Source organism: Gossypium hirsutum, chromosome D08 (genome assembly GCF_007990345.1).
Source record: "Gossypium hirsutum isolate 1008001.06 chromosome D08, Gossypium_hirsutum_v2.1, whole genome shotgun sequence".
In the NCBI taxonomy this organism is placed as follows: domain Eukaryota; kingdom Viridiplantae; phylum Streptophyta; class Magnoliopsida; order Malvales; family Malvaceae; genus Gossypium; species Gossypium hirsutum.
In genome coordinates this window covers 51,045,691-51,057,816 of record NC_053444.1, presented here as the reverse complement: position 1 = coordinate 51,057,816, position 12,126 = coordinate 51,045,691, and the positions used below count along the sequence as shown (strand labels likewise).

The 12,126-nt window shown below is 38.7% G+C and overlaps 1 protein-coding gene across 6 annotated transcripts; it reads left to right on the top strand.

Moving 5' to 3' along the window:
- Positions 1-4,343: 4,343 nt before the first annotated feature.
- Positions 4,344-11,866, top strand: LOC107900884 (beta-amylase 7). Of its 6 annotated transcripts, none has more exons than XM_016826643.2 (11): positions 4,344-4,718; positions 5,262-5,881; positions 6,170-6,460; positions 6,808-6,885; positions 7,128-7,331; positions 8,096-8,290; positions 8,707-8,871; positions 9,482-9,742; positions 10,353-10,571; positions 10,676-10,895; positions 11,546-11,866. In XM_016826643.2, exons 2-11 carry the CDS (start codon positions 5,432-5,434, stop codon positions 11,572-11,574), a joined length of 2,112 nt encoding a protein of 703 aa, XP_016682132.2. In that variant the 5' UTR covers positions 4,344-4,718; positions 5,262-5,431; the 3' UTR covers positions 11,575-11,866. The 6 variants fall into 6 exon arrangements, with proteins under 6 accessions (XP_016682132.2, XP_040954231.1, XP_016682128.2 ...); XM_041098297.1 differs by having other exon boundaries at positions 5,175-5,881; XM_016826639.2 differs by having other exon boundaries at positions 5,164-5,881.
- Positions 11,867-12,126: the final 260 nt, after the last annotated feature.

Below are 12,126 nucleotides of genomic sequence, written 5' to 3'. Positions count from 1 at the left end.
CATCACCCTTGCCTTCAGCTTGAATAAAATGTCCATTTCCTATCTTGACTTTAGTTCTGCAGCTTCTGTCTAAAGACTTGAAGATTGCAGCATCAGGTGTCATGTGGTTGGTGCATCCACTGTCTAGAAGCCAACCAGATGAGAACTTTTCTTGAGCAGCTGAGCATAACACAGCAAAGACTTGCTCCTCTTGGTCACTGTCCTCCTTAGCTACTCGAGCCTCAGCTTTCATCTGTTGAAACTGACTCTGCCTTGATTTGGCCTTGCTCTTGCAGACTCTCTCAACATGACCCTTCTTTTTACAATGCTGACATACAGCATCTGGATTGAACCAGCATTTTTCTTTTGGATGACCAGCCCTTCTGCAGTGCTTGCAAGTCTGACCCTCTTTTCTTGCAACATCAGTCCTTGGCTTGTCTCTCCAGGCCTTCTTGCCTTTGTAGGCAGTGTTTGTTCTTGCCTGAAAGGCACCTTCTTGATGCTCCTCCAGTCTGCTTGCTCTTCTTTGCTCTTGAGCATATAAAGCATTGATCAACTCTGTCAGGGAGATGGTGTACAGGTCCCTTGAGTCCTCGAGAGATGAGATTTTTGCCTCATACCTCTCGGGCAGAGTTGCAATAACCTTCTCCACTATCCTAGCTTCCTTGAGCTGCTCTCCAAGGAGCCTAATGCTGTTAACCACAGCCATAATCCTGTCAGAGTACTGCTTGATAGTTTCTTCTTCCTTCATCTTCAAATTCTCGAAATCTCTCCTTAAGTTCAGCAACTGTTGCTGCCTTGTCCTCTCTGTCCCTTGAAACTCCTCTTGCAACTTGTCCTAGGCTTGTTTTGGTGATTCACAGGCCATAATCCTTGTGAAAATCACATCTGACACTGAGTTCTGGATGCAAGACATGGCTTTGTGCCTCTTGGTCCTCTCATCAGCATGCTGCCTGATTTGAGCTACTGTTGGATTGCCTCTAAGTGGCTCTGGTTCAACATCTGAGTTGACAACCTCCCACAGATCGAAAGCTTGTAGGTAGGTCTTCATTTTAACCACCCATATGTGGTAGCCTTCTCCATTGAAGACTTGAGGTGCAGCTGGTGAAAAGCTTGATGAAGCCATGAATTTGTATAACAGATCCCTTAAGAAATAGGCTCTGATACCAATTGTTGGAGCTAAGTGCAAAAAATAGCAAGGTTCGACAAAAAGCTTGCCGAGCAAGAATCGAGACTTGCTGCAAAAACAAAGAAGAAAAATGAAATAAATTTTAAGCAAAGCTAAAATAGAGAGTATATGGATGAAATCTTGATTGAATTCATTCATATTTTTTTAAAATGGCATAAAGCCTATTTATACAAGCTTACAACTTGACAACTTAGTTGGAATACAACTAAGTTTCATCATTACATCCACTTAAAATAAATCACCACCTACTACACTAACAAACTTAGTTGGAATACAACTAAGTTACATCATTACATCCACTTAAAATAAATCACCACCTACTACACTAACAAACTTAGTTGGAATACAACTAAGTTACATCATTACATCCACTTAAAATAAATCACCACCTACTACACTAACAAACTTAGTTGGAATACAACTAAGTTACATCATTACATCCAAATAATAATAATAATAATAATAATAATAATAATAATAATAATAATAATAATAAAACATGTGATTGCTACATGCTAACCATTGCTTCAATAGTTTGTATAACTTGTTGCATGAGATTCTTAAGTGGCTGTTGATCAGTTATAATTGTAAATCTCCTCCCCAACAAATATTGCCGCCATTTCAAAACAGCTTGGGTGACCGTAGAGGTGCTCATGGGCCCGAAATATTGCCTGCCCGAAATATGGGAGAGTTTGGGTAAAAATATAGGCCCGAAATATGGGCTTGGGCAAAAAAATGAGGCCCGATTAAAAAAGGGCCGGGCCTCGGGCACCACTTTTTTGGCCCGGGCCCGGCCCGGCCCGGCTCGAATATAATAAATATTTTATTTTTTTATTTTAAAATACTTTTAAAATACTTTATTTTTAATTTTTTTTAAAATTTTAAAATATTTTTAAAATACTTTTTAATTTTTTTTAATTTTAAAATATTTTTAAAATAATTTTTTTTAATTTTTAAAATAAATTTTTGGTATTTATTTAAAAAACGGGCCGGGTCGGGCTCATGAATTTTTTCCTGGGCCGGGCTTGGGAAAAATTCTAGGCCCATATTTCGGGCTGGGCCGGACCCGGGCCGAAATTTTTTTCTGGGCCCGGCCCGAACCCGGCCCGGCCCGGCCCATGAGCAGCTCTAGGTGACCGCATACATTTCACGTTGGTACGTCGAGGACTGTTGCATGCGAAGACTCATTTGCTGGCTGAAAAATGCTATTGGATGCTTGTCTTGGGACAAAACAGTTCCGATCCCGGTACCGGAAGCATCCGTTTCAACTGTAAATGATTTCGTGAAGTCCGGCAAAGCTAAGACAGGGGCTGAACTCAAAACTTCTTTCAACTTGACAAAAGCATTGGTAGCAGATTCAGTCCAAAGAAAGTTATCTTTGTGAAGAAGATTAGTAAGGGGTCCTACAATAGAGGCAAAATGTCGAACAAAGTGTCGATAGTATCCTACGAGACCAAGAAATCCGTGAATCTCCTTAATTGAACGTGGTAATGGCCATTTTTGAATTGCAACAATTTTGTCAGGATCGACGGATACACCTTGGCTAGAGATGATATGCCCCAAATATCCAATAGAAGTTTGGCCAAAAATACATTTGGATTGCTTTGCCACTAATTGATGGTGTCGTAAAATTGAAAACACAAGACGAATGTGCTCCAAGTGAGTCTCCCAAGAAGGGCTGTAAATTAAGATACCGTCGAAGAAAACGAGTACAAAATTCCGCAAGTAAGCTCGAAAAACGTTGTTCATGAGACTTTGAAAGGAGGATGGCGCATTGGACAAGCCAAATGGCATTACGAGGAATTCGTAATGCCCCTCATGAGTTCGAAAGGCAGTTTTGTACTCATCGCCAATGCGAATTCGCAGTTGATGATAGCCGGCCAACAAACCCAATTTAGAGAAATACACCGCACCATGTAACTCATCAAAAAGTTCATCAATAGATGGAATAAGAAATCGATCCTTAATGGTAATGGCATTTAGGGCTCGATAGTCAATGCAAAATCGCCACGTACCATCCTTCTTGCGCACAAGTAGCACTGGAGAAGAAAAAGGGCTAGTGCTTGGCCGAATAATTCCATCCCGAAGCATTTCAGCAACTAATTTTTCAATCTCATACTTCTGAAAATATGGATAACGGTAAGGTTTAACATTGATTGGCTCACTGTCAGGCAACAAATGTATCGCATGATCACAAGCGCGAATAGGAGGTAGACCCTGCGGTTTGAGGAACACATCAGCAAATGAAGCAAGTAGTTGTTCTAATTCCAAGGGGAGGGGCGTGGAATTAACAGGATGAGAGGAAACCAATTCCAAACGAAAATATTCTGCAATAGCATTGATTTGATGAAGGCGACGCAACCCATTAAATTGTACCGATTGAACCGAAGATGGGGCTTCTCCTGTCCATCAAATAGGCTGACCGTGATGCTTGAACTCAAAAACAGATGACCCATAATCCATCATAACTGGTCCGAGGGTGGATAACCAAGTAACACCAAGGACCATGTCCCATCCCTTTAATGGTAAGACATAAAAATAAATGCATATTTCACAGCCTTGAATTGTCAATGGTACTTGTTTGACAATGCCAATACAGAGAAACCAGGAGAGGTAGTTATTGGAAGATTCAAATACTTGGCCATACGGGTTTGCACAAAGTTATGTGTGCTCCCACCATCGAGCAACACTTGGACTTGTTTGCCACGAACTGTACCCTCAAATCGAAGAGTAGAAGAAGAGCAACCTCCAGCAAGAGCATTATAAGAAATCGAAGAATGGAGCTGTAAGGTGGTGTCAGGTGAGGTGGAATCAGGAACAGCAGGTGAAGAAGGCGATAAAAGTTCAGGTGCGAGAGCATCAGGGGATTCGTTGTCGTTCATAATGATATTGTTTCTAAAAGTCAATTATGAGAGTAGAATCTGAGTTATCACAAGAGAGTAAAAAAGATGTTGATTAAACGAAAATATTTAGTGATGGCAAAGGGTGTCGTAATTTGCAAAACGATTTTCATAACCGAGTTTAGCAGGAATCACGAATCACGTGATATCTCCACCCTAAAGAGAGACACCCAAATCTCGTGTCCGGTCGGGTGATCGGGTCCCTCAAGCAAGGCTCGCGGCACGTGTGAGAGGTGTTTCCCTCGCACGTCCGTAGATCCCCGCTTAATACACTCCTATCTCACACACGCCCCATTCGTGCTAATTCCTAAACTTCACACACACATTACATGCTCGCCAATCCCGCACACGCGTGGAACCCTAAGCCTCACGCGCTCGGTTCTCCCTCTTTCACGCGCCCCTCTCCCCTTCCGGCAATACCCCCGTTCTCGGCCCTTCTCCCTAGCTTCTTGTTTCTCGTCAGCTCCGGAGGAATTCTGGTTTTACCACACCGGAGGTACCCTCCGGTCGCCGGGAAAAAATAGGTTGGAGTCCAGAAAGTGGAATTTGAAGAGAAAGTGAAGGATCGGATATATTTTGAAGCTTCATTTCTAGCAGATTGAAGATTGCCTGACAGTTAGGGAAAAAAAAACTGAGACGTTACTTTCAAGGTAATTTTCGAGAGAGAAGACGTTATTTTCAAGGTAATTTTCGAGAGAGAACTTTCAAATTTTGCTTGGCCATGTCTTTTTAGTATTAAATTCTCCAATTTTCTGGAAAACTTGTTATTTTAAGTTCTAGAGAAAATGTTTTCCTTTTCTTTTTCTTCTTTTTTTTTTCTGTTGAAGTCTTGTGATTACTGTACAACGGAGAATTTAGTTCAGTACTTAAGTCTTCATGTGGTTGCTGAGAAAGCGTTGGAGAAGTGAAAGCAGATGAAAAATAATAAAATTTGACTCTTCTTTTTAAGGTTTTTTTTTTGTTTAAATTCTCATGAACAAAAATTTAAAATCCAAATAAGACAAATAGTTTACTAACCGACAATTCTTTCTGAGGTCTAAGAAGCTTAGTAGGTGCCTTATAATGATTATTGTTATTATTTGGTCATTGTGTTAGGAAACATGTAGATTTGGAAGTTGGAGCCATGTCTAATTGGGGTGTCCTTCCTCCCCCTTTCGTGTAATAATATGAATTGAAGTTGTGATTGTTACCAGGAAAATTTGAAATCTTGGGCCGGGAAAATTGGTTGCTTCATTATAAGAGAAATCAATGGTATGTGTTGATTTTGCACAAAGTAAGGAAATGGTAATTACATTTTAATGTAGGGAAGTTATAATCCAAAGGTTATTTAGGAGGTAGAGGTTTAGGATTAGAGTGGGAAGTTATGGCAACAAGTATGCAGAAACTAGTAGGAGTTAGTCAGGAAGATGATGAAGAGGAAATGGAAATGGATGTAAAAGAAGAGGATGATGAGGATGAGGAGAATGGAGAGAAGCAAATTGCTGCACAGATGATGATCGGTGTTGATGAAGTGATGCCAAGTACGAGCAGTAGTGATCAGTTTCAATATCAGCCGCAACTTCAAGAGCAAGTCAGCAACCAGAGTGGAGGAGGAGGAGCTCGGAGGTCGCGACCACTGGAAGAAAAGGAGCGAACTAAACTAAGAGAGCGGCATCGAAGAGCAATAACAGCAAGGATCTTGGCAGGACTGCGGAGGCATGGGAACTATAACCTGAGGGTTAGAGCTGATATCAATGATGTGATTGCAGCTTTGGCCAGGGAAGCTGGCTGGGTTGTTCTTCCTGATGGAACCACTTTTCCATCAAGATCTCAGGTACTAGCCTTTTGAATGCATAAGTTTTATCTTGAATTGAGCAATTATTTCATTGACATTACTGCTATGCACAACATTGAAATGTAACCTTCGATTTATTGTTCCATTGATTACCTTAATTCCTAATATTGGATTAATGTATGCAAATTAATCCATCCTGCGTAACATTGATGGTAAGGCTTAGAACCACGTGTCATGCATTTAATTACACTGCTCTTTAATGCTCCTTTGATCTTCTTTTCTGTTAAATCTATGGGAGAACCAAATTGGAATGTTTTCTCTTTGCAGAGTTCACCTGCTGCTGGCACTTCTGCTGGCATGACTTCATCCTCCTCTCAAATGGTGTCACAACAGATTCCACCTCCACCTGCCACTTTGCAGGGAGTCTCTTCTGGCTATCGCACCACAGTGGAGTACAATGCTTGTCGTATGAAGGGTGTTTTCATGCCTACCCCTTCACCTTATGATCTATCCTCAACTGCCCCGGCTCAAAGTTTAGGCGTGGTTGCTGATGGTGGAGAACAAACAGAAAGACTTCCTCTTATTGCTGGCTCCACGCAAGTGATTAATGACAAACAGGTATGGAAGAGTTATATGGAGGTCACATGTGAAAAACTATTTATGCGTTCTGTTGCTAATTGGTCAATCCCAAATGATGTTCAGAAATTTGATCTAAAATTCCTTGCTAGAACTTGAGTGTCAGAAAATATGTGATTGTGGCACGTTCATATTTAAATAATCGGTTGAAATAGACACTGATAGTATGATCTTGTTCAGAGTGACATATAATTCCACAAGAGCATGTGCTCTTATCGATAATTCAAGTAGCTTTATCCTTATATCTCTTGTAAAACTAAGTTACTTTGATTTGCTCATTTTCTTTGATTTCTAATATTCATTTTCTCTTCTAATTACAATCTTTATAGATTATTGGACTACCTACTAAGCTACCAGAACGTGATTTTGCTGGCACTCCATATGTTCCAGTTTATGTGATGCTACCTGTGAGTTTTCCAGTTCCCACTTCTTTCTATATATTTACATTGGATCCCACTTATTCTTCAACACTTCATATTGGATTATTTATTTATTTGTCAAATGGGTATGCATAAATCTTATTCTGTTTCTGCCTCACATTTTGGGTTCTTTGACACTCAAATGTTTTTCCAAGCTAACTAATGCTAAATGTGACTACTTTTTAAGATACTTCTAGTTTCAGTCTAATGATTTACTTTAATTGTGACAGTTAGGGGTCATCAACATGAAATGTGAGCTAGCTGATCCAGATGGTCTGCTAAAGCAGCTAAGAGTACTGAAATCAATCAATGTAGATGGGGTTATGGTTGACTGCTGGTGGGGAATAGTGGAAGCACATGCTCCCCAGGAATATAACTGGAATGGTTACCAAAGACTCTTTCAGATGGTTCGTGAGCTTAAGCTTAAGTTACAGGTGAGTTTTCAATAAGGAATTGTATATGAAGTTGAAGGCTTTTTAATGCTTGAGGTAGTACTCTATTCATATGATTGTTTGATTTATTTGTTCATGTGAGCATAGGACTTTGATAGTCCCCCTCATTTGACCTCATCTCATCCCCTGTGAATTCTGCATGTCAATTCAGGTTGAAAGCAATACTACTTGGTATCTCTGGCATGCATTTGTCTCTAGATGTCAGCTTTTGCTGATCCTTGAATATGAGGATGTGGATGCTTTAGCAAGACGAAGGTTGGGGGTTCAATATGCATTGGGATTGGAATCCCCTTGTGTCTTGATATGTCAAACTTGGACTCAGTCGCTGCATGTCTCAGTAGTATTCCTCTGGATAAGGCTGTTGTGATGCAATTTGTGAAAGAATACACCAATTTAATTGGCGGCCATATTCTGCAGTGGTATGCCTTAGGTGGAGAGGTTGCATTTTGGTTTGTACTTTATTTTAGAGCTTGGTCAAGCTTTTCAATATTGGAAGGAAATTTGAAATTTCCTCCAGTTCCTAATCTTAGAACTAAAAGAAACAATCCAAACAATTACAACTTAGTTCAGATAAGTAACCCTGACAATTTAGGACTTGCCTTCTTCTTGTGAAGGTGTTGAAGAGGAGCATATTTGTCATTTGTGATCGTAGAGTGTCTTTTCTCTTATTTTTTGTTTTTACATTTTGGATGTGATTCTTCTAAAGATTTGTGCCAATTGTGACAGTTGCCTTATTGGTGGATCAGGTTGTAATGTCATTTCATGAATGTCGTGGTAATGTTGGTGATGATGTTTGTATTCCACTTCCCCATTGGGTTGCAGAAATTGGTAGAAGTAATCCTGAAATATTTTTCACTGATAGGGAAGGAAGAAGAAACCCTGAATGCCTCTCGTGGGGGATTGATAAGGAACGAGTTTTAAGGGGCCGAACTGCTGTTGAGGTATCAGTCTTTGATATAATTTAGCCATTAGTTAGTCTCTAATTTTGTAGCATTTGCTAGCTATACTATTGTGTAAATCATACAAATTGCAGAGCCTCACTGTACTACATTCTGCCTTGACCTTTTGTTGTGGATCATTTAACTTATTTGAGTCCAACTGAAGCTAGTTCTATCTTTCTTGCAATATAATTGGTAATGGATCTGACTTTGGATCATATTTATGTTAAATCAATAAGCGTTGCTAAAAACAAAGTAACTTCAATTTGATATTTTCTGAAATTTACCTTTGAGGGATAATTTAAAGTTTAAACAGATTTGTTATGCTAACTTGATCTGCACTTTTCTCCCTTCACTGTGATGCGAATATTTCTTTCAAGAGTAGATTTTTTTATGTTTTCTTTTTGTGGCTAACATAGGTATACTTTGACTATATGAGAAGTTTCCGTGTGGAATTTGATGAATTTTTTGAGGACGGTATTATATCCATGGTCGAAGTTGGTCTAGGTCCCTGTGGGGAGCTCCGATACCCATCTTGTCCGGTAAAGCATGGATGGAGATATCCTGGGATTGGGGAGTTCCAGGTAATTTAATTACAATGTGAATTTTAATCCTTGTTATTTGACTTTTGCTTATTCAACTTATTTGGCCTCACAGTGATTTAATACAAAGTTTCTGCAGCAAGAACATTAATTTTTTCTTTTTGTGGGAAATTTGAAAGAGAATCTGTACTTAGAACCAGGTTCACTAATTCTATTTTGATCCCTAAATGTGACAACTGATTTTTTAATCATTGTATATAGATTAATTGCGTTGCTGCTATATGTATGTTTTGCCTCTATGCTTCAATCCATCACATTTTCATGCACCTAGAAACTTAGCCTGCAACTTGCCTCCCTCTCCCATTTATGTTTACCCTTTTGAAGGAAAGAGACCAATAAATAAGAAGTGGTGGCTAGGCAGGCATTCTAGGATGTCTTTAGATATTCTTATGTATCCTGCTTGTGTTAAGACATGGTTCCTTGCCAGCAATTATTTTTAAACTTACTGTAAATATTCTCATCATGGTTATCAGTATTGCTTCATTGCCAGCCTAGCAAGTTTTGGTTCTCTTTGTTTATTCTTTTTAAACGTGCCCAGAACATTAAAGTTTTGGTTCTTCTCCGGGAATCATGCAACTCTTTCTTTTTGCAGTGTTATGACCAGTACATGTTAAAAAGCCTGAGGAAAGCAGCAGAAATGAGGGGACACAGCTTTTGGGCTAGAGGGCCAGATAATGCTGGGTCCTACAATTCCCAGCCACATGAAACTGGTTTCTTTTGTGATGGAGGAGACTATGATGGTTACTATGGTAGGTTTTTCCTTAATTGGTACTCTCAGGTATTACTCAATCATGGAGACCGGGTACTCTCTCTGGCGAAGTTAGCTTTTGATGGCACATGTATTACAGCAAAGGTGAGTGCCTGCACTGATATTTCTTATACCCGACAATATTATTCTTATTACCCTCCAGAATTGGTATTATGCTTTATTGTTTGCCTGATAACAATTTTCTTTGTCTTCAACCCTCTCAATCCTTTTGCTTCTTCAAGATTGTTGTTACTTCCCAACCTTAAGCCTTCCTCAACCCTGGTGACTCTGTAATATTTTAAGGCCCGAGTCTTTTTTCATTTCTTAATGTTACACAGGTTTAACAATTTTTTTTTTAAGAGCTTATTCTTTAATATGCATGCTTAAAGTAACTCTTGGCACTTGAAGATTATCATTGATATGTTATTCAACTTTGATTCACATATGGAGCATTTTTTTTCATGATAAAATAAGGAAAATTTGTTGTATAACATATATTCTTTTAAATTTTCTATTTTACTGTTTTATTGAAATTCCAACCGTTCATTTTTTACTAGATCATTTCAATCTGCAAGTGGATAGGTCTTCTCCCCCTCTTCTTTCTCTTATACATTTTCTGTTCCTTTTCCTTAATTTTGTTTAGGCTTCCTCCTGCTGTTAGGTTTACTTGAATGCAAATTTGGTTACTGTTTGTAACTAATTTTAAAAGAAGCAGCTGCCAGGTATTCACTGGTGGTATAAAGCAGCCAGTCATGCTGCTGAATTAACAGCTGGGTACTACAATCCCTGCAATCGAGATGGCTATACAGCAATAGCAACAATGCTACAGAAGCATGGAGCTGCTTTAAGCTTTTCATGTGCTGAGCATCACATTTTGGAGCAGCAAGATCACCTGCGGGAAGCACTGGCAGATCCTCGGGGTTTAGTGTGGCAGGTGACATTTGGGGAGCTCTTGATAAAACTTAACATTTACTTGCTATTAGAGAAACACTTTTTCTTTGGAAACAATCTAGCAATTTAGAAAATTTGCTATTTCAGGTGCTGAATGCTGCATGGGATGTTAGCATTCCAATTGCAAGTGAGAATGCTTTTCTTTGCCATGATAGGGTAGGCTATAACACGATATTGGACAATGTCAAGCCAGTAAATGATCCAGATGGGAGACATTTTTCATCTTTTACTTATCACAGGCTCAGCCCACTTCTCATGGAGAGACAGAATTTCATGGAATTTGAACGGTTTGTCAAGCGAATGCATGGTGAGTTGCTATATACTTTCTCTTCTAGACTTTTACTATTTATATCTATTTCTGGAGACTGAGGTGGGGGGGGGGGTTTAAGTCAAATTTAAAAACACACACACTTGTCTATTGAAGCCAAACAAAAGTCAAAGCCAAAAAACCTGGGGCAAAAAGAAACTAGAATAAGGAGCAAACTTCAACCTTTGAATCCCTAACGAAGAAAACCATTTTTGATTTTGGCAATCGATATATGAACTTAAGGATGATTCTCTCTAAATTGAAGATCTCAAATGTGGAACGAAACCAAGTTTGTTTGGCTTGGTTTTCCTAGTTCTGGGATGTTTAAGGAGGGTGTCAAAATTTTCTTTCCTTCTCGAGTTTTAGTTAGGGTTAATGTCCGATGCAGCCCCTATAGAATTAGGATTATAAGTTCAGGTATCCGATTGAGCATTTTTTTCCAGTACAGACAGATACCCAATGTCCAAATCCATTAGAACTGCATAGAACATTATGTCATTAGTTTATTATTCTTGTCTGTCCCTCTCGAATTCATCGGCCATTATCCTCTTAAACATGTCTTTTTTCACATTAAGGATGAAATCACTTTGAGCAAAACAATGGCATTTGAGTAAAATTGATTGAGCCGTATCTCATCATATTCACTGCAGGGGAAGCGGTTCTTGATCCCCAGGTATAGCAAGGTGTGTGAAAGCACTTAAAAGAAAGAAAGTTTGCCTCCCAACAAAAAAGTATATTCTTAGTTTTAGTTTTAACAAACAGTGTGTAAATGAATGAATAATTATTTGGGACCATTCCTTGGCATAACTAGCTGTTTAACTTAGGTTGTGTAGTTAAAATCAATTGATGAATGTATTATTTGGGTTTGAGGACAATTAACATTTATCACACAAACTACCCCTTTTGGAAGTTTCTTGTATTGGAATAGTGGCAAATAGATCCCAATGAATGAATGATGGTATCTTTCCTTATATGAGGATCAAAGAAATTCAAATTTTAAATGTAGCCATCGTGGTTATCCCTTTTAATTCAAATTTAATCATCACGAGTGACAATAATATATAGATGGTCCAACAATAATGAAATAAACAATCAAAAATTCATTATATTAATAAAAAAAATTTAAAAATTATTAAAAACATCAATGGTTAGTTTTCTTGTTCTCGATTTTAATAACATTTCAATTCTAACAACATTGACTTTACCCGATGCCCATTCCTTGTAAGGCAAT